Genomic DNA, 23,428 nt, shown 5'->3' with positions numbered 1-23,428 from the left:
ATAACACAGTTATTACACTGTTATAACACAGTTATCTCTCTCCACTCCAGGTGAAGAGGAACCTGCTGAATGTGTCCTACCACATCGCTCAGTACACCAACATAATCTCTGACCTGCGCAGCGAGATCCAGCGGCTCAAGAAGAAGATCGCTGATCAGTCTGGACGTCAGCTCAACCTTGACCGAGCTGACATTCGCCATGTCCAGGGTAATGACCTTACCTTGACCTCTCTAATTGCTCCCTCGCTTCCTCACAGAGTGCGTGTGTTGGTTGGTTCTTCTATCTTTGTGGGGACCTAAAATCACCCAAAGTCCCCACAAGGATAGTAAGACAAGGAAAATTCTGCCTCGTGGGGACATTTCCCACATCCCCATGAGGACAAATGCTATTTTAAGCTCAGGAGTTAGGGTTTGGGTTAGGGTTAAGGTTAGGTTTAGGGAAAATAGGATTTTGAATGGAAATTAATTTTAGGTCCCCTCAATGGAAATTAATTTTAGGTCCCCACAATGGAAATTAATTTTAGGTCCCCACAATGGAAATTCATTTTAGGTCCCCACAATGGAAATTCATTTTAGGTCGCCACAATGGAAATTCATTTTAGGTCCCCACGAGGACAGAAGAACAAAACGTGTGTGTGTGTGTGTTTGCCTCCAACAGACAGTAACTTCTCTCCTCCCCTGACATCAATGTAGCGGAGGTGCAGGCCCACAGCACGCAGGCAAGCCGGGCAGAGATGGACCAGCTGAGGGAACAGCTCCTAGAGGCCTTCAGGAGCCAGATGGAGATCAGGAAGAGCCTGATGGAGCTGGACAACAGCAACATGGAGATCCAGATGGACACCTCCAAACACCTGCTCACCATCGCAGAGTATGTGTCTTAGGATGCGTCCCAAATGGCACTCTATTCCCTATATAGTGCACTACTTATGACCAGGGCCCATAGGGCTCTATATAGGGAATAGGGTACCATTTGTGACTTACAATAATCTCATACCACTGCCTCTACACCTGTAGCCTTTACCTGTAGCAGTTAAATGACTGTGATAGTTAACATAAGTGTGTCTAAAACCTGTTGTTTGTGCCCTCCTGTAGTTGGGAGCAGGAGCGAAGTCGTCGTCGCAGGAAGTGGCGAGCGGAGAGGAGGAAGGAAAGCTTCAGTAAGGAGGAGAGTGAGAAGGACTCTGACTGCCCTGAGTCTCCCCCAGACAGCACTGAGACCCAGGAAGTAGCCATGGCCAGAGAGAACCTGGTCACTCTCATGGCTGAACAGAAGAAGATACGCAAACAGAAGGTAGGTTACTGTAGTCCCCTGCTCTCACCTCTAGAGGGAGCTACAGAATCACACACACACAGCTCTTAGGCTACCCTGCTTCAAATCAAATCAAATTTAAATGGTTGTGTACACATATTTTGCAGATGTTATCACAGGTGCAGCGAAATGCTTATGTTCCTAGCTTCCTAGCAACAGTGCAGTAATACCTAACAATACAAAACAATACACGCAAATCCTAAAACTAATAATAAAGGAATATAGAAATATAGAGCAAAGTTAGAGTCCAGAATATAAATATATATGTATGTGATGGTGTGTATAGACATTATGGACAGTATATGAATAAAAAAGGTGTGTACAGCAGTAGTTATTTAGGATGAGCCATGACTAGAATACAGTATATACATATGAGGTGGGTAAAACAGTATGTAAACATTCTTAAAGTGACCAGTGTTAAATGACTATGTACATAGGGCAGCAGTCTCTAAGGTGCAGGTTTGAGTACCGGGTGGTAGCCGGCTAGTAACAGTGACTAAAGTTCAGGGCAGGGTACTGGGCGGAGGCTGGCTAGTGGTGACTATTTAACAGTCTCATGGCCTGGAGATAGAAGCTGTTTTAAGGTAGACTCATCTTAAAGGTAGACTCAGTGAAATGACGTTGCCACAAGCAGCACCGCAGATATTGAGATGAGCGAGATGCAAGACTTCGCTCTTACACAGTCACACACAGTATCTGCACATGTGCATGGGTTCGCTTAATGCTGTTAGATCGTGGTATAGCCCCGGGACCAAAACAGCGGTTCAGACATAGCGGCTCAGACACGAGACGTATGTGGCAGGGTCTACAGACAATCATGGACTACAATAGGAAAACCAGCCACGTCGCGGACACCGGCGTCTTGCTGCCAGATAAGCTAAACAAGTTCTTTGCCCGCTTTGAGGATAATACAGTGCCACCGACGCGGCCAGCTACCAAGGACTGTGGGCTCTCCTTCTCCGCGGCCGACGTAAGACATTTAAACGTGTTAACCATTGCAAGGCTGCCGGCCCAGACGGTATTCCTTGCCACGTCCTCAGAGCATGCGCAGACCAGCTGGCTGGTGTGTTTACGGACATATTCAATCTCTCCCTATCCCAGTCTGCTGTCCCCACATGCTTCAAGATGGCCACCATTGTTCCTGTACCCAAAAATGCAAAGGTAACTGAACTAAATTACTATCGCCCGTAGCACTCATTCTGTCATCATGAAGTGCTTTGAAAGACTAGTCAAGGATCATATCACCTCCACCTTACCTGTCACCCTAGACCCACTCCAATTTGCATACCAGCCCAATAGGTCCACAGATGATGCAATCGCCATCACACTGCACACTGCCCTATGCCATCTGGACAGGAGGAATACCTATGTAAGAATGCTGTTCATTGACTATAGTTCAGCATTCAACACCATAGTACCCTCCAAGCTCATCATCAAGTTTGAGGCCCTGGGTCTCAACCCCGCCCCTGTGCAATTGGGTCCTGGACTTCCTGACGGGCTGCCCCCAGGTGGTGAAGGTTGGAAACAACATCTCCAATTTGCTGATCCTCAACAGTGGGGCCCCACAAGGGTGTGTGCTCAGCCCCCTCCTGTACTCCCTGTTCACCCATGACTGCATAGCCATGCACGCCTCCAACTCAATCATCAAGTTTGCAGACGACACAACAGTAGTAGGCTTGATTACCAACAACGATGAGACAGCCTACAGGGAGGAGGTGAGGGCTCTCGGAGTGTGGTGTCAGGAAAATAACCTCTCACTCAACGTCAAAAAAAGAAAGGAGATGATCGTGGACTTCAGGAAACAGCAGAGGGTGCACCGCCCTATCCACATCGACGAGACACCAGTGGAGAAGGTGTAAAGTTTTAAGTTCCTCTGCGTACATATCACTGTCAAACTGAAATGGTCCACCCACACAGACAGTGTGGTGAAGAAGGCGCAACAGTGTCTCTTCAACCTCAGGAGGCTGAAGAAATCTGGCCTGTCACCTAAAACCCTCACACATTTTTACAGATGCACAATTGAGAGCATCTTGTCGGGCTGTATCACCGCCAGGTACGGCAACTGCACAGCCCACAACCGCAGCGCTTTCCAGAGGGTGGTGCGGTCTGCACAACACATCACCGGGGGCAAACTACCTGCCCTCCAGGACACCTACAGCACCCGATGTCACAGGAAGGCCAAAAAGATAATCAAGGACAACTACCACCCGAGCCACTGCCTGTTCACCCCGCTATCATCCAGAAGGTGAGGACAGTACAGGTGCATCAAAGCTGGGACCGAGAGACTGAAAAACAGCTTCTATCTCAAGGCCATCAGACTGTTAAACAGCCATCACTAGCACAGAGAGGCTGCTGCCTACATACAGACTTGAAAATCACTGGCCACTTTAATAAATGGAACACTAGTCACTTTAATAAGGCCACTTTAATGTTTACATATCTTGCATTACCCATCTCATATGTATATACTGTATTCTATACTATCTTAATAATGTTTACATATCTTGCATTACCCATCTCATATGTATATACTGTATTCTATACTATCTATTGCATCTTGGACTATGCCACTCTGATAATGACATTGCTCATACATATATTTATATATTCTTATTCCATTCCTTTACTTAGATTTGTGTGTATTATGTTTTTGTTGTGGAACTGTTAGATATTACTTGCTAGATATTGCTGTACTGTCGGAACTAGAAGCACAAGCATTTCGCTACACTCGCAATAACATCTGCTAACCATGTGTATGTGACCAATACATTTGATTTGATTTTGATTTGATTTGAAGTAGAGCCCCGCGCTTCAACGCTCTTAGTTGTTACAACAACAAAAAAATATGTACTTTCTGCATCTATGTCATATTGCTGAGTCTACCTTTAAACTAGGCATTGATAGCCTTGTAAACTAGACAATAGAGCTCGTAGTCCTAAAAAAAGGAAATTAGTTAGCCATGGCTCATTGGTCAAAGCCTATGGGGAAATGAATGTTTTTTTTAATTTTATTTTTTTATAAATGCTGAAAATAAGGTCAGAGGTTAACACAGGCTTAGGAGATCGCATACGTTTTGTTCTATGAGATACAGTTCCTATAGAAATTCTACACCCCCCTTGGATTTCTTAACATTTTATTGTATACAACGTGTGATTAAAATTGATTTAATTGTAATTTTTTGTCAACGATCTACACAAAATACAATAAAACAAAAAAAGATTCATGAAAAATAAAACACTAAGATTACAGCTGTGAGTCTTCTTGGGTAAGTCTCATAAGAGGTTTGCAAAAATTATTTGACCATTTTATTATTTTCTAAATTCTTCAAGCTCTGTCAAGGTGTTAGAAATCATGACAGCAATTTTCAAGTCTTGCCATAGATTCTCAATCAGATTTAAGTCAGAACTGTAACTTGGCAACTCAGGAACATTCACTGTCTTCTTGGTAAGCAACTCCAGTGTAGATTTGGCTTTGAGTTATAGGTTATTGTCCTGCTGAAAGGTGAATTCCTCTCCCAGTATCTGGTGTAAAGCAGACTGAAGCAGGCTTTCCTCTAGGATTTTGCCTGTGCTTAGCTCCATCCCATTTATTTTCTTCCTGAAAAACTCCCCAGTCTTTGCTGATGTCAAGCATACCCATACCATGATGCAGCCACCACCATGCTTGAAAATAAGAAGGCAGTTACTCAGTGATGTGTTGTGTTGGATTTGCCCCAAACATAGGGCTTTGCATTTAGGCCAAATAGTGTACTCCTTTGCTTGCCGTATTACTTTAGTGCCTTGTTGCAGACATATGCATGTTTTGGTATATTTTTATTCTTATTTTCTCTCTGTCATTTAGGTCATTATTTTGGAGTCACTACAATGTTGTTGATCCATCCTCAGTTTTCTCCCATCACAGCTATTGAACTCTGTAGCTGTTTTAACATCACCAATGGCCTCATGGTGACATCCCTAAGCAGTTTCCTTCCTGTCCTGCAGCTCAGTTCAGAAGGACGTCTGCATCTTTGATGTGTCTGGATAGTTTAATACATAATCCACAGCATAATTATTAACTTGACCATGCATAATGATGCAGAGTATTCAATGTCTGATTTGTTATTGTTACTCATCTTCCAATCACTGCCCTTCTTTATGAGGCTTTCAAAAAGCTCCCTGGTCTTTGTAGTTAAATATGTGCTTGAAATTCAAAACTTGACTGAGGGACCTTATAGATGTTGTATGTATGAGGGACAGACGAAGGGGTAGTCATTAAAAAGTAATGTCAACCCCTACTATTTCACACAGAGTGAGTCCATATAACGTATTATGTGATTTGTTAAGCAACATTGTACTTCTGAACTAATTTAGGTTTGCCTAAACAAAGGGGGTGAATACTTATGCAAAGGGGGTGAATTTTTATTAATTTGTAAAAGATTTGTCTAATTATCTTTTCAATTGAATCTATTTCAATCCCACTTTGTAACGGCAAAAAAATTGAAAAAGGTTCAAGAAGGTATAGACTTTCTATAGGGAAAGGGAATACCTAGTCAGTTGTACAACTGAATGCATTAAACCAAAATGTGTCTTCCACATTTAACCCAACCCCTCTGAATCAGATAGGTGCGAGGGGCTGCCTTAATTGACATCTTCGGCACCCGGGGAGCAGTTGTTGGGGGTTAACTCACTTGGGCAGAACGGCAGATATTTCCATCTTACCGGCTCAGGGTTTCAAACCAGCGACCTTTCGGTTACTGCCCCAATGCTCTTAACCGCTAGGCTACCTACCACCCACAGGAACTGTAATATCAGTCAGTTAACATGACCTTTATGAATTATGAAGCCTTTATGCGCTTTATGTGTTTGTTTTGATGACATAAATGCTTCAGAATTCACAAAAAGTGACGTTAGCTGATTAAGTTATCTCATAGAACAAAACGTATAAGATCTCCTAAACCTGTGTTTATCACATACCTTATTTTTGGTGTTTATCCAAAACTCACATTAATTTCCCAATAGGCTTTAACCAACGAGCCATGGCGGAGTTAGCCTCCGTTACTGCATACAAAAAGCAGCCATTACTATTGCTCTCTATTGCACAGTACAGAGGTGGCCAGTGGTAGGAGATATCGGAGGACAGGCTCATTGTCATGGCTGGATTGGAATGAATAGAACGGTATTAAGCACATGGTTTACAATGGTTTATTCCATTTAATCTACTCCCACCAGCCTCCACTTGTACAGTAGACCCACATGTACCATGATGAGAACATACTATGGTGAGGATTTCATTGAGCCCTGCCTGCTGTTTGTCCTCCTGTCCTATAGGCGTCGCTAGAGAGCCGCTTCGTGGAGCTGCGGGAGCGGGCCAGGCGCCTGGAGGAGCTGCTTCCTCGCAGGGTGAGCTCCGAGGAGCAGAGGGAGGTGCTGGGCCTCCTCTGTAAGGTCCACGAGCTGGAGATCGAGAATGCTAAGATGCAGTCCCATGCCCTGCTCAAAGACAACGTGATCCGACAGAAGAACTTTGTGGTGCAGCGCTTCGAGCAGCACCGCCACCTCTGTGACGAGATCATCCAGCAGCAGAGACAGTTCATTGACGGTGTGTTCAAACAACACAGTAAACAAACACAACTTCATTTTTTTTACTACAATAGCTATAGACCTCCTCTTCAAAAATATTGAAGTCTGAAATCTAGAACTCACTATCCAGGGTCCACACTTTAGTGATCTTGCAAACGCAGTGAGGTTGATTGAATGTGTAACAATTAAATGTTGTGTATGTAAGTGTTGGGTACGGAAGAGTATTATGCCAAGGGAAGAGAAACAAAATAATAAACAGTGGCAATATTATGAATAAAGTGGAAATATTTCGAGAATAAAGTCTAAATTTAATTTTGTGAATAAAGTGGCAATATTTCAAGAATAAAGTGGCAATATTTCCAGAATAAAGTGGCAATATTTCCAGAATAAACTTCTATCGAAGTTATATTTCAAGATTAATGTAGGGGATTTGATTAACTGCATGTCTCCCTGGCTCCCTGTTGCTGTGCACACCACTGTTGAAATGCCTGCAGTTAGATGACCTGGTGAAACTATACTTTAGAATTGGCTTTAGTAAAAAGGAAATCCTTTGTCTTTTACCACATAATAACCATTAACCTATTAGGACCTGGAAGGAGGAACCACACGGGCTCTGATTAGGTATTTTATCTAAGTCTGTGTGGTTACATACAGTGCCTTGCAAAAGTATTCATCCCCCTTGGCGTTTTTCCTATTTTGTTGCATTACAACCTGTAATTTAAATTAATTTTTATTTGAATTTCATGTAATGGACATACAGTGGGGGAAAAAAGTATTTAGTCAGCCACCAATTGTGCAAGTTCTCCCACTTAAAAAGATGAGAGAGGCCTGTAATTTTCATCATAGGTACACGTCAACTATGACAGACAAAATGAGAGAAAAAGAATCCAGAAAATCACATTGTAGGATTTTTAATGAATTTATTTGCAAATTATGGTGGAAAATAAGTATTTGGTCAATAACAAAAGTTTCTCAATACTTTGTTATATACCCTTTGTTGGCAATGACACAGGTCAAACGTTTTCTGTAAGTCTTCACAAGGTTTTCACACACTGTTGCTGGTATTTTGGCCCATTCCTCCATGCAGATCTCCTCTAGAGCAGTGATGTTTTGGGGCTGTCGCTGGGCAACACAGACTTTCAACTCCCTCCAAAGATTTTCTATGGGGTTGAGATCTGGAGACTGGCTAGGCCACTCCAGGACCTTGAAATGCTTCTTACGAAGCCACTCCTTCGTTGCCCGGGCGGTGTGTTTGGGATCATTGTCATGCTGAAAGACCCAGCCACGTTTCATCTTCAATGCCCTTGCTGATGGAAGGAGGTTTTCACTCAAAATCTCATGATACATGGACCCATTCATTCTTTCCTTTACACGGATCAGTCGTCCTGGTCCCTTTGCAGAAAAACAGCCCCAAAGCATGATGTTTCCACCCCCATGCTTCACAGTAGGTATGGTGTTCTTTGGATGCAACTCAGCATTCTTTGTCCTCCAAACACGACGAGTTGAGTTTTTACCAAAAAGTTATATTTTGGTTTCATCTGACCATATGACATTCTCCCAATCCTCTTCTGGATCATCCAAATGCACTTTAGCAAACTTCAGACGGGCCTGGACATGTACTGGCTTAAGCAGGGGGACACATCTGGCACTGCAGGATTTGAGTCCCTGGCGGCGTAGTGTGTTACTGATGGTAGGCTTTGTTACTTTGGTCCCAGCTCTCTGCAGGTCATTCACTAGGTCCCCCCGTGTGGTTCTGGGATTTTTGCTCACCGTTCTTGTGATCATTTTGACCCAACGGGGTGAGATCTTGCGTGGAGCCCCAGATCGAGGGAGATTATCAGTGGTCTTGTATGTCTTCCATTTCCTAATAATTGCTCCCACAGTTGATTTCTTCAAACCAAGCTGCTTACCTATTGCAGATTCAGTCTTCCCAGCCTGGTGCAGGTCTACAATTTTGTTTCTGGTGTCCTTTGACAGCTCTTTGGTCTTGGCCATAGTGGAGTTTGGAGTGTGACTGTTTGAGGTTGTGGACAGGTGTCTTTTATACTGATAACAAGTTCAAACAGGTGCCATTAATACAGGTAACGAGTGGAGGACAGAGGAGCCTCTTAAAGAAGAAGTTACAGGTCTGTGAGAGCCAGAAATCTTGCTTGTTTGTAGGTGACCAAATACTTATTTTCCACCATAATTTGCAAATAAATTCATAAAAAATCCTACAATGTGATTTTTTCTCAATTTGTCTGTCATAGTTGACGTGTACCTATGATGAAAATTACAGGCCTCTCATCTTTTTAAGTGGGAGAACTTGCACAATTGGTGGCTAACTAAATACTTTTTTCCCCCACTGTACACAAAATAGTCCATATTGGTGAAGTGAAATGAAAAAAATAACTTGTTTCAAAAAATTCTAAAAAATAAATAACGGAAAAGTGGTGCGTGCATATGTATTCACCCCCTTTGCTATGAAGCCCCTAAATAAGATCTGGTGCAACCAATTACCTTCAGAAGTGACATAATTAGTTAAATAAAGTCCACCTGTGTGCAATCTAAGTGTCACATGATCTGTCACATGATCTCAGTATATATACACCTGTTCTGAAAGGCCCCAGAGTCTGCAACACCACTAAGCAAGGGGCACCACCAAGCAAGCGGCACCATGAAGACCAAGGAGCTCTCCAAACAGGTCAGGGACAAAGTTGTGGAGAAGTACAGATAAGGGTTGGGTTATAAAAAAAATAGTTTCTGAACATCCCACGGAGCACCATTCAATCCATTATAAAAAAAATGGAAAGAATATGGCACCACACCAAACCTGCCAAGAGAGGTCTGCCCACCAAAACTCACGGACCAGGCAAGGAGGGCATTAATCAGAGAGGCAACAAAGAGACCAAAGATAACCCTGAAGGAGCTGCAAAGCTCCACAGCAGAGATTGGAGTATCTGTCCATAGGACCACTTTAAGCCGTACACTCCACAGAGCTGAGCTTTACGGAAGAGTGGCCAGAAAAAAGCCATTGCTTAAAGAAAGAAATAAGCTAACACGTTTGGTGTTCGCCAAAAGGCATGTGGGAGACTCCCCAAACATATGGAAGAAGGTGCTCTGGTCAGATGAGACTAAAATCGAGCTTTTTGGCCATCAAGGAAAACGCTATGTCTGGCGCAAACCCAACACCTCTCAACACCCCGAGAACACCATCCCCAGTGAAGCATGGTGGTGGCAGCATCATGCTGTGGGGATGTTTTTCATCGGCAGGGACTGGGAAACTGTTCAGAATTTAAGGAATGATGGATGCCGCTAAATACAGGGAAATTATTGAGGGAAACCTGTTTCAGTCTTCCAGAGATTTGAGACTGGGACGGAGGTTCACCTTCCAGCAGGACAATGACCCTGTCACGCCCTGGCTCTGGGGACTCTTAAAAGTTGAGCCAGGGTGTGTAGTGTCTATGTTGTATTTTCTATGTTTCGTTCTAGTTCGTGTTTTCTATGTTGGCCAGGGTGGTTCCCAATCAGAGGCAGCTGATTCTCGTTGTCTCTGATTGGGAACCATACTTAGGCAGCCGGTTGGCACTAGTTTATTGTGGGATCTTGTTCTGTATAGGTTTGTGTTGGTGAACCTGTAGACTTCACGTATCGTTTTGTTGTTTTGTTATTTTGTGTAAAGTACTCATTAAAAGATGTACGCATATCACGCTGCGCCTTGGTCCGCTTCATCCTATAACGATCGTGACAGACCCTAAGCATACTGCAAAAGCAACACTCGTGTGGTTTAAGGGGAAACATTTAAATGTCTTGGAATGGCCTAGTTAAAGCCCAGACCTCAATCCAATTGAGAATCTGTGGTATGACTTAAAGATTTCTGTACACCTACGGAACCCATCCAACTTGAAGGATATAGCGGTGTTGTAGAACATTTGGAGAGCAGCTTGACACAGGATCCCAAGAAAATGTGTTTTATTGGGTGTGCTCACGTAACCTACTAGCCTATAGTCGTTAGAAGGATAATTGCCATAAGGGGAAATACTACTGTTAGTAAAGCACCATGTATAAGGTCGTTAATAGTTGTCATTATGGACAGATTTTATGCAAGGTGTTCGCCTAGGCTACGTAGCAGAACGTTGTAGCGAATTCGGAGGGCAGACTGACAGGGACTCAACCCAAGTTCTCTTCGCATTCAGTGACGGTGGCAAGAAAGTGTTTTGTTTGTGCTCACCATTGCCGTTAGAAGAGTGTATGCCCATAGTCTGAAAGTGTGTGTGTGTGTGTGTGTGTGTGTGTGTGTGTGAGAGAGAGTTATTAGATCATTAGATTGATAAGTGTGAGCAGTGACGCCCATTTGAACAGTGGTGGAAAAAGTACTCAATTGTCATACTTGAGTAAAAGTAAAGATACTTAATAGAAAATGACTCAAGTTAAAGTGAAAGTCACCCAGTAAAATACTACTTGAGTAAAAGTCGAAAAGTATTTGGTTTTAAATATATATAAGTATCAAAATTAAATGTAATTGCTCAAATATACTTAAGTATCAAAAGTATAAATACTTTCTTATTCCTTATATCAAGCCAGGGGCACACTCCAACACTCAGACATCATTAACAAATAAAGCATTTTAATCTTCAGTGAGTCCACCAGATCAGAGGCAGTGGGGATGACCAGGGATGTTCTCTTGATAAGTGTGTGAATTGGACCATTTCCCTGTGCTGCTAAGCATTCAAAATGTAACCAGTACTTTTGGGTGTCAGGGAAAATGTATGGAGTAAAAAGTAAATTATTTTCTTTAGGAATGTAGTGAAGTAAAAGTTGTCAAAAATATAAATAGTAAAGTAAAGTGCAGATACTCAAAAAAACTACTTAAGTAGTACTTTAAAGTATTTTTACTGAAGTACTTTACACCACTGCGTTTGAACAAGTGTATTGGATCATTAGTTTGATGGCCATTTGTCTGTTTTGCTCCTACTTTTTACCGCCCACACACACAACCAGCCCGTCTCTACCTATGTATGTAACCACAGTTCCTCCTTCTGAAAATAATCTGTGGCACAACCTTATCCAGGTCCTAATACTTATAATAATAGGGTTATTACACTGTATGTACTAAAAGAGCAAAGTTTTCCTTCTTACTAAAGCCAATTCTAAAGTATAGTTTCACCAAGTCATCAACAGTGGAGTGCACAGCAACAGGGAGCCAGGGAGACATGCATTTAACCAAATACCGTACGTTAATCTTGAAATATAACTGTGACTTTGTTATAAAAATGTTGACTTTATTCTCAAAATTTTGCCACTTTATTCTCTAAATATTGCCACTTTATTCTCTAAATATTGCCACTTTTTAAAAATACTATAGTGCAAAAAATAATAATCCAAGTACCACCACCCGTCACAGTTTATTTATTTTTTCTCTTTACTTGGCCCTAATACTCTTCCGTAGTTGTATGTTTAGTGTTGTAGTATGACTACTCTAACATGGTTGGTGTTGTGTTGTAGTGTGACAACTACTCTAACATGGTTGGTGTTGTGTTGTAGTATGACAACTACTCTAACATGGCTGGTGTTGTAGTGTGACTAGTATTCTAACCTGTGTTGTGTTGTGTTGTTGCAGACCACAGCCTTCTGGTGCCCCCCCACCTTCAGGAGCTGTATGGGATGTACATGAGAGAGCTGGACGAGAGGAACCTGGACAGAGCCATGGCCCTGGACAAAGTCACCGGATGCACACTCAAGGTAGACAACAGATGCACTCACCACACACACCACACACATGCACACACACACATTAAAAGCCCTGGACAAGATCACTGGACGCACACTCAAGGTAGACAATAGATAGAGAACGTGATTGAGATTGAAATCGAGATCACGCACAGACAGACACACACACACACAATTCTAACATATAAACGTATCCTTCCTCCTCTACCATTTGCTGTCTCCAGGAGGCCTCCCTGCCCAAGATCACCCTACCCAGCCGAGGTCGTGGCCCGCTGCAGGACATGGACTCAGACCAGGAGAGCGTTCGCACCATGGGCTCAGAGACCAGGCATGGCAGGGCCAAGGCCCGCAGACACACCCTGCCACCCATCCTACCTGAGCCTGAAGGGTAAGAGGACAGAGGGACTGGGAGATTGGGAGGGTGGGAGAGAGAGAGAGAGGGTGCTGGTTGGTTTAGGAGGAAGAAACCCTTTAGTCTGTATCTCCATCTTATCCTTCTATTGAAGGACATTAGTCTAACTGACTATCTTTCTCTCTCTGTCGTTCTTTCTCTCGCTCTCTATCTACCCCCCATTCTTCTCACAGAGACAACAACCGGGTGTTTAAGAGCAGTCCCCATGCCAGACAGATTAAACATTCTGCTGTGATGACCCCTCCTCCCATCCACATCAACGGCCAGGGGAACAGAGAGGTGAGAACACAGTACCATCCACACTGTGGATATAAACTAGGCCCGATGCAGCTATTGCCATTATACCTGAAGTGTGGAGACATCATAGTAATGGAGGTTACAGCCATATCAGAGCAACATTTCTACCAGGTTTCATATGTGCATACTCCCCTATGAGAGTGTGAGTATAATGCCACATGTCCCCTCTCCTCTGTCCTCTCCAGCTGCAGCCATTGGCTCCAGAGACCACTCTGAGCTACAGCCACCTCAGCCACAGTGTCAGCAGTCACCTGGACTCCTCCCCCGAGAGCAGCGAGACGGGTCAGGATATCCCCCTCACACGTAAGGGTAAGCGACCCCCAAGGGCTACAGCAGACAGGAGCGATACGGGATAGGGAGTACTTTGGGTACAGAGGTAGGATCTTATTTTGAGACAGTTTGCAATAGCAGGAAAATTATCCTTTAGCAACAGGAAATGTGAATTATTATGTGGATTGTAATTAATTGACATTTTTGTAGAGGTTGATACATTTTTCGTAAGGGAAAATCAAGTCTGAAATTAAGTAGAAATTACAAACTTCAGAAGCCTTTTTAAAGGTCAAATACACTACATGTTTTACATTTCCTACATTGCAGGAAAGTACTCCTGCAACCGGGTGATCAAATTAAGATCCTACATCTGTAGATGTGGGCACGGACCACAAACTGATGGAATACAGAATATAGCCGTTATACATCTAGGGGACAATTGGGGACAATAACGTTTATATGTTATTATCTTATCTTAGGTCAGGATGCTGGTGTACTAGATGAGTTCATAGTAGAGCCTCTGTCTCGATTTCCTACTAATCAAATGTCTCCCTTGAATCAACAGAGAGGCAGCAGATCCTCAAAGGGATCCACAACATTGCAGTAAAGGCCGCTTGCCGCCGCTCCAAAGCCCTGGAAGTGGACGCCCTGAGGCTGCCCCCTCCTCCCTCCCCCCTGGACCCCAAGAAGCACAAGAGCAGCTTGTCTCTGAGCGAGGCGCCCCCTAGGGGCCTGACCCTGCTTCGCGGCCGGCAGCCCAGCCCCGAGCTCCGCCACGCCACCTCAGATGAGAACCTATCCAGCAGCACAGGGGAGGGGCCTGGCTCCCTGGGCACCTGGACACGCCCACGCAACCGCCAGCCTGCCCCCAAGAACCCAAACCCCACCCCCCGTGAGCAGGACTTCGAGGCTCGCCGCCGGAAGAAACGATCCCGCTCATTCGAGGTCACAGGTCAAGCAGTAAGTAGCATGTTCATTATCTAGCTCCCTGAGAAGGATTTGATTATTCAGTACTGTATGTTAGTAGAGTCATCAGCAGCTGTGATTGATTGATTGATTGATTGATTGATCAAATTACATAGACATATAAAGTGGCTCCAGCCGGAAACAACGTTACAGTAAATAGCCTACATGATATCAGCCTTAACACACTACTCAATCCCTCCCCCTGCTCAGCTGTCTCAGTCTAAGACCATGGCAGCCCAGCGTGTCCGCCCGCTGGACAGCACTTCAGACCCCCACCTCCACATCAACGGCCAGCCCCAGGCCCCCCTGCTACGCCCACAGCACAGGGGGGTCCCTCCTCTCACCAAAGTCCGGCTGCCCCACAACAACCACCAAACAGGTCAGCCTCCCTTTACCTACACCAGATAAAAAAATACAAAATATTGCTGCAAGCAGCCATGGCGGGGTTCAAGCCCTATGGCACCCACAGCGCCCTTGGATATTGGCTTATCTCCTCACAGTGTAGCTAATTAAATATATCAACATACTGTACTGTTTGTAAACAGGGCTCTGTATACAGTTTTTGACTAATGCTTTTTACAGGCCCCATCACAGAGTCCTCCCCAGTACATCTGAGCAACCTGAAGCGTGCGTCCCAGCTGCGCCAGCCGCAGCCGCTGCTCTACATCACCACCACGGGCACCGGAGGCCAGCGCATCCGCAGGCACTGAGGGCCTACAAGCCTACCACTCTAGGGTCATGTTCAGTAGGGCATGGAATGGAAAACATTTAGCAATGTGACATGTTTTGCAATGGAAATCAAAAATGAATCCAGGCAGTCCTTTTCAGTTTGTTGCCTAATGGACACGACCCAGGGTTTTCTTACACAGGACCCTCCAACACCAGCACAACCCTGACCAGCTGACCCTGAGAATGTGGACTGGACTGGACTAGAAAATGACTGGACTGTACAAAACTGGACTCTCCAGCTCCACCTTCATGCTCCTGATTGGCCCACAGCCCAGTCTAACCCTGTGTCCTTGAGCCCCCCAATGCCCTCTGGCCCATGACCTCTGACCTGTGACCTCCATCCTGGCTGTACGTTGAACCCAGAGACCTAGCTTTCCCTCGTGCTGATCACAGAGAGAGACACTAATAGGATGGATGATGCCCCAAGACAAGAGGCTTGAATACCTCACCATCACAGACTCCAAAGATTACTCTTGTCTGTTAGTGCGTCCAAAATGGCACCCAAATGGCCCTGGTCAAAAGTAGTGCACTATATGGGGAATAGGTTGCCATTTCAGACACACTGTTACTGTTTTCCCTTGCTCCTCTTGTTTCCCACGTTTCCACTGCTCAAGTGCTCCTGTGAATGACCATCCAGTGGCCACCACTAACCGCTACTATGGCTCTGTACACACTCTGGTTGTACAGATAAAATGGCACAATGGTTATGATACAACTGAGAGTTTTTCTGCGTAAAAATATTTACACAAGCGTTGTGTACACATTATTTGTGCATACAAACTATGTTGTATCACAAAAATATCAGTTGTATCACAACCAATGTGTCAAATGCATTGTACGTCAGTTGTAGAACCTGAGTGGTAAGGGGCCTATGCTGTAAAGCAGACATTACTAATTGTTGCGCAACAATAGCCTAGTAGACTACATCCTACTGCTTTGATGACATGAAATGCTTATTATCATGATAATGTGCTGATGAAGCCTCAATGTTACATCAAGCTAACAAATGAATTGATTTTGAAGAAATGTTAACTAATGTAATCTAATTTATAGACAGTCAGACAGCTGTTTTTGGGTCAATCCAACCTTTTTGCTTTGAGGTTAAATTATAAATAAAAATAGTGCACTAAATAGGGTGCTATTTTGGACAGTTATTGAAACAGCCCATGGTCTATGCCTTCTTCTTCTCACCTACCCAGACATGATTTGATCCTGTGTTTATGGCTGCCTTTTCTTGTTATTATCCAAACTACAGTCTTTGTCAGAGTTTTCATATTTACATTTTTTTCTATGCTTTGTTTTGTAAAAAATAACTTTTTGTAACTAAATAAATTCCAGTAAAAACCTAAAGATGTTTGTGATGTGATTCATATCACTGTATGTATGCATTCTGGGTAAGTTTACCCTAGGTACAGATCTAGGATCAGCTTCACTTTCCCCAATCACAACCTTAACCATTAGTAGGGAAAATGCAACACTGATCCAATATCAGTGTCTAGGGGGAACTTCACCCTACACCGTACAGTGGGGGAAAAAAGTATTTAGTCAGCCACCAATTGTGCAAGTTATCCCACTTAAAAAGATGAGAGAGGCCTGTAATTTTCATCATAGGTAGACGTCAACTATGACAGACAAAATGAGTTTTTTTTCTCCAGAAAATCACATTGTAGGATTTTTAATGAATTTATTTGCAAATTATGGTGGAAAATAAGTATTTGGTCAATAACAAAAGTTTCTCAATACTTTGTTATATACCCTTTGTTGGCAATGACACAGGTCAAACGTTTTCTGTAAGTCTTCACAAGGTTTTCACACACTGTTGCTGGTATTTTGGCCCATTCCTCCATGCAGATCTCCTCTAGAGCAGTGATGTTTTGGGGCTGTCGCTGGGCAACACAGACTTTCAACTCCCTCCAAAGATTTTCTATGGGGTTGAGATCTGGAGACTGGCTAGGCCACTCCAGGACCTTGAAATGCTTCTTACGAAGCCACTCCTTCGTTGCCCGGGCGGTGTGTTTGGGATCATTGTCATGCTGAAAGACCCAGCCACGTTTCATCTTCAATGCCCTTGCTGATGGAAGGAGGTTTTCACTCAAAATCTCACGATACATGGCCCCATTCATTCTTTCCTTTACACGGATCAGTCGTCCTGGTCCCTTTGCAGAAAAACAGCCCCAAAGCATGATGTTTCCACCCCCATGCTTCACAGTAGGTATGGTGTTCTTTGGATGCAACTCAGCATTCTTTGTCCTCCAAACACGACAAGTTGAGTTTTTACCAAAAAGTTATATTTTGGTTTCATCTGACCATATGACATTCTCCCAATCCTCTTCTGGATCATCCAAATGCACTCTAGCAAACTTCAGACGGGCCTGGACATGTACTGGCTTAAGCAGGGGGACACGTCTGGCACTGCAGGATTTGAGTCCCTGGCGGCGTAGTGTGTTACTGATGGTAGGCTTTGTTACTTTGGTCCCAGCTCTCTGCAGGTCATTCACTAGGTACCCCCGTGTGGTTCTGGGATTTTTGCTCACCGTTCTTGTGATCATTTTGACCCCACGGGGTGAGATCTTGCGTGGAGCCCCAGATCGAGGGAGATTATCAGTGGTCTTGTATGTCTTCCATTTCCTAATAATTGCTCCCACAGTTGATTTCTTCAAACCAAGCTGCTTACCTATTGCAGATTCAGTCTTCCCAGCCTGGTGCAGGTCTACAATTTTGTTTCTGGTGTCCTTTGACAGCTCTTTGGTCTTGGCCATAGTGGAGTTTGGAGTGTGACTGTTTGAGGTTGTGGACAGGTGTCTTTTATACTGATAACAAGTTCAAACAGGTGCCATTAATACAGGTAACGAGTGGAGGACAGAGGAGCCTCTTAAAGAAGAAGTTACAGGTCTGTGAGAGCCAGAAATCTTGCTTGTTTGTAGGTGACCAAATACTTATTTCCCACCATAATTTGCAAATAAATTCATTAAAAATCCTACAATGTGATTTTCTGGATTTTCTTTTCTCAATTTGTCTGTCATAGTTGACGTGTACCTATGATGAAAATTACAGGCCTCTCTCATCTTTTTAAGTGGGAGAACTTGCACAATTGGTGGCTGACTAAATACTTTTTTCCCCCACTGTATGTATGTAAGCACTGCAGTTCACTTCCTCAACAGTAGATAGTGACGGAAGAAAACAGTGAAATCAAAAACATCTGCAGTACTACCAAATGACCACTGTATTCTCCTCTTGTGTTCTCATGTCCTATGACAACTTCAGTACACAATGTCCCAACAAAGAGGTCCTTGTGCTGATGTGTGATCAAAACAAAGCTTTCCACAATTATATACTGAACAAAAATATAAATGCAACATGCAACAATTTCAATGATTTCACTGAGTTACAGTTCATATGGAAATCAGTCAATTGAAATAAATAAATTAGGCCGTAATCTACAGTGGCTTGTGAAAGTATTCACCCCCCTTGGCATTTTTCCTATTTTGTTGCCTTACAACCTTGAAATAAAATGGATTTTTGAGGGGGTTTGTATCATTTGATTTACACAACATGCCTACCACTTTGAAGATGCAAAATAAGACAAAAAAACAGAGAACCCCCCCCCCCCCCCCCCAAAGTCAATACTTTGTAGAGCCACCTTTTGCAGCAATTACAGCTGCAAGTCTCTTGGGGTATGTCTCTATAAGCTTGGCACATCTAGCCACTAGGATTTTTGCCCATTCTTCAAGGCAAAACTGCTCCAGCTCCTTCAAGTTGGATGGGTTCCGCTGGTGTACAGCAATCTTTAAGTCATACCACAGATTCCCAAGACATGGTGGTACCATGGGGGGTGGCCATACCACAGATTCCCAAGATGTGGTCCTCTGTAGCTCAGCTGGTAGAGCACAGCGCTTGTAACGCCAAGGTAGTGGGTTCGATCCCCGGGACCACCCATACACAAAAAAAATAATGTATGCACGCATGACTGTAAGTCGCTTTGGATAAAAGCGTCTGCTAAATGGCATATTATATTATTATATATTATATACATTTAAATGTTTCCCCTTAAACCACTCAAGTGTTGCTTTAGCAGTATGCTTAGTGTCATTGTCCTGCTGGAAGGTGAACCTCCGTCCCAGTCTCAAATCTCTGGGAGACTGAAACAGGTTTCCCTCAAGAATTTCCCTGTATTTAGCGCCATCCATCATTCCTTCAATTCTGACCAGTTTCCCAGTCCCTGCCGATGAAAAACATCCCCATAGCATGATGCTGCCACCACCATGCTTCACTGTGGGGATGGTGTTCCCGGGGTGATGAGAGGTGTTGGATTTGCACCAGACATAGCATTTTCCTTGATGGCCAAAAAGCTCAACTTTAGTCTCATCTGACCAGAGTACCTTTTTCCATATGTTTGGGGAGTCTCCCACATGCCTTTTGGCAAACACCAAACGTGTTTGCTTATTTTTGTATTTTCTTTAAGCAATGGCTTTTTTCTGGCCACTCTTCCATAAAGCCCAGCTCTGTAGAGTGTACGGCTTAAAGTGGTCCTATGGAAAGATACTCCAATCTCCGCTGTGGAGTTTTGCAGCTCCTTCAGGGTTATCTTTGGTCTCTTTGTTGCCTCTGATTAATGCCCTCCTTGCCTGGTCCATGAGTTCTGGTGGGCGGCCCTCTCTTGGCAGGTTTGTTGTGGTGCCATATTCTTTCCATTTTTTTATAATGGATTTAATGGTGCTCCGTGGGATGTTCAAAGTTTTGGATATTTTTTTATAACCCAACCCTGATCTGTACTTCTCCACAACCTTGTCCCTAAACTGTTTGGAGAGCTCCTTGGTCTTCATGGTGCCGCTTGCTTGGTGGTGCCCCTTGCTTAGTGGTGTTGCAGACTCTGGGGCCTTTCAGAACAGGTGTATATATACTGAGATCATGTGACAGATCATGTGACACTTAAATAAAGTCCACATGTGTGCAATCTAACTAATTATGTGACTTCTGAAGGTAATTGGTTGCACCAGATCTTATTTAGGGGCTTCATAGCAAATGGGGTGAATATATATGCACGCACCACTTCTTCGTTATTGATTTTTTTGATTTTTTTGAAACAAGTAATTTTTTTCATTTCACTTGTCCATTACATGAAATCCAAATAAAAATCCATTTAAATTACAGGTTGTAATGCAACAAAATAGGAAAAACGCCAATATAGCTATATAGAACACGTATTAATGGTTCTTAATAGAACCTTTATGGAGAATGGTTCTATAAAGAACATTTTTCAATATCAAACCTTCTACAAAGAACATTATGAAGAACAATACAGGTTATTTTTTTACTGGTTAGCCATGTTATATTGTTAAAATTCTATAAATGTTATTATTGTGTTAATTGACAAGTTGAATCAGGTGTGCTACTCCTGGAACGGCTCCCTGTGGAGAAACTTGAGAACTGATGTAGACAACAGTTCTCAACTGACACAAGGCCATACGTGAGTCTTTCACAAGACACTGTCACTGGACATAATTATATTTAATATGTAATTGCACAACACAACAGATTAGATCAACTGGAATGACACTCACTCAGGGTTGTACAAAAAGAGCTGTGCGCAAACCACCCCCCTAAATATTGGAATGAGCTGCTGCCCCTAATATGAAATAACCCTTTTCTGAACTGCAAAAAAACATTGAAGGGCTCAAATAGTTATTTTAGTCATTACGGTTCCACATTGAACCATCACCCTTCCCATAGAACCCTTGAGGAACCCTATTTTCTTAGTGTGAAAGACATCAAAGTGTTGAGAACCAGTGTTCTGACATGGAATTAGAACTAGTTCTGATTCATTCTAATTCTCTGCTTCTGACAATGACATTCCACTAGAGGGGAACCCAGGCCAGAGAGTTTAGGCCAGGCCAGTGAATCTATACAGGCCTTCAAAGGAGGCCTCCTCTGTGCTCACTCATAACAAAACAACACATCTGTGCAGAGTCAGACAGAACATGAACACACACTTCAATGCTCGGCTACAAAGAGAACTCGGTAGACAGCAGTGCTTGACTTGGACTGAAATAGGTTCCGGTACTCATTTTGGGTGTGTCTTGCTCTTCATTGTAATCAGAGGGCTAATATTAATACTATGCATGCCAGTCTCTATTGGCTAAGAGTTGAGGAAAGACTGACCGCATCACTTCTTGTTTTTATAAGAAACATTAATGTGTTGGAAATTCCTAAATGTTTGCATAGTCAACATACACACAGCACTGACACACACACTTAGCCCACCAGACATGCCACCAGGGGTCTTTTTACAGTCCCCAGGTCCAGAACAAATTCAAGGAAACGTACAGTATTATATAGAGCCATGAGTGCAAGTGAACAGCAAACCTGGTAAAAAAAAAAAAAAGCAACACCTCAAGGCACAACGCCTCTCCCCCATGTGACCTACTTGTTGTGTGTATGTACGGACAGGTACGTGTAACTGATAGATGCACACACACGCACACTACATGTTTAATGTTTTTAAATATATGTAAATTGTAAAGTATTTAAATCAAAACATAAAATATTTAGGTGCAGGACCTCCACAATACTTTTGAGCTAATATTCTATAAAATGAACAGGAGCTCAAGCAGTAGAAAATCAGAGGTGTCGGAACTCAGCTCCGGTGAGCTCCTGACCAATTCAAGCACTGGTAGACAGGACATCGTCCACAAAGTGTTTTTGTGAAAAGGTTACAAGTTATTCGACAGTACTGGTGTGATCCACAACAGGTGTCTAGACATGAGTGTGGGCCTATGTCCCAGAATCATTCAGCTGTCATAAATATAGATTACATGACAGCCTATTGTTTTCATAAGAGGGAAAGTGCTGAATGTACCTGCTATGATTGGATTAGTTTACCTCACATTGGCAGGCAAGCAGCAGGCTAAATACTTAGCCAGCTGCATTCCAACACGTGCAGCAGTGGTGTGTTTATTTGTCCATACACTAGCTAATTGTAAGGGGCTTTATACTATAGTTGTCCTGAGTCTTGGGTCAATGAGAATACCTTTCCACATAAAAACCACAGCACAAACATGCATGACTTTGTAGGCTATTAGCTGTTTGTTTGTGAGGTTTATCAAAAAAATAATGAAAAACAATTGGCTTGGCTGTATATGCAATTAAACTATTTAGCCTACAGAAAGAAATCATCATCAGATTTAGTTAAATACCTAGAAACATCGTAATAACAAAGTGATGATCAAATCTATCATGCAAGTTTCTGTTATGAAATTCTTTCTACAGCTACACACTGTCTTTTTCTCTCTGTTCTTTCTCTTTCCCTCCTTCTGCTCCGAGCATTGTCAAACACGTGCAGTACACATTACGCAATCCAAACAACAACAGCGCTGCCATGTGAGCGGCCCAAACCATAGAAATAGTGCCCCGAACAGCTTCAGGGATTGGTCCATATGCGACCAATCACAAAAATCACAAGCGCTCTTCAGATTAGTGGGCGTGGCTTCCAGGACTTTCACAGCTGTCATGAGTGAGAATTTGTCTGTCTGTGCCTGAGCTATAGAAAAATCCTATTGACAGTTAATCTTATTTCCATTATTTGCTATGTATGTTTTTGACATTCTTAGAATGGTTTGAAATACAATTTACATTGTCAGAATTCTATTTTTGCTCAGTTGTTGTTCCATATGCAATATATGTACAATGAGGCCTATTGAAGTTTTTTGGATGGTTTTCCTGTGCCTGAGACACAGGCAAACGCATACACACGCACACAAACAAATGTACACACATGCATGACACAACCATCTCTCAGCATCCCACTAATTTCATTGAAATTACGTAGAAACAATGTTGATTCAACCAGTGTGTGCCCAGTGGGATGGCTTGATCTCAATGATCTGACTTGCTTAGGCATCTTGAACAAGAGTCCAGAAATCAAAACAAATACTATTCATGTAGGAAAATGGGCAAACATGACTAATGGCAATTTAATTTACAAATGAATGACAAAATGTTAATATTTTGAACAAAACAATATATGAGCTGTTCCTATATGAGCAGTAGACAGAGTATGAATAGGAGCCTGTGGTCGTTTGCTTCTCCTGACCCAGCACAGAGCCGTGGGCATGGACCAGTTATATGTGTCTCTATCCTACATGCGTCCCTTCAGATAATATGTCCCAAGGAAAAGTTAGAC

General features: G+C 43.1%; 2 protein-coding genes across 2 annotated transcripts in view; both read left to right on the top strand.

Moving 5' to 3' along the window:
• The window catches only part of LOC311100794 (kinesin-like protein KIF19), a gene marked incomplete at both ends in the record, with an annotated part of 74,917 nt that extends 59,687 nt beyond the window's left edge, over window positions 1-15,230 (top strand). Inside the window, 11 exons of the mRNA XM_084141756.1 lie at window positions 51-207; window positions 693-867; window positions 1,092-1,290; window positions 6,615-6,885; window positions 12,466-12,587; window positions 12,800-12,963; window positions 13,161-13,266; window positions 13,470-13,593; window positions 14,120-14,514; window positions 14,731-14,899; window positions 15,103-15,230. Of these exons, the coding sequence (XP_083997882.1) occupies window positions 51-207; window positions 693-867; window positions 1,092-1,290; window positions 6,615-6,885; window positions 12,466-12,587; window positions 12,800-12,963; window positions 13,161-13,266; window positions 13,470-13,593; window positions 14,120-14,514; window positions 14,731-14,899; window positions 15,103-15,230 (2,010 nt within the window). The remainder of the gene's footprint in view (window positions 1-50; window positions 208-692; window positions 868-1,091; window positions 1,291-6,614; window positions 6,886-12,465; window positions 12,588-12,799; window positions 12,964-13,160; window positions 13,267-13,469; window positions 13,594-14,119; window positions 14,515-14,730; window positions 14,900-15,102) is intronic.
• LOC311100351 (putative nuclease HARBI1) overlaps window positions 1-23,428 on the top strand; it is a 1,214,110-nt gene that overhangs the window by 735,154 nt on the left and 455,528 nt on the right. The gene's annotated exons all lie outside the window — the stretch shown is intronic.

This window comes from Coregonus lavaretus, assembly GCF_964263955.1.
Source record: "Coregonus lavaretus genome assembly, chromosome: 25".
NCBI lineage: Eukaryota > Metazoa > Chordata > Actinopteri > Salmoniformes > Salmonidae > Coregonus > Coregonus lavaretus.
Note: the sequence above shows the minus strand (reverse complement) of the source record. Positions and strands in the feature narration are given on the sequence as shown.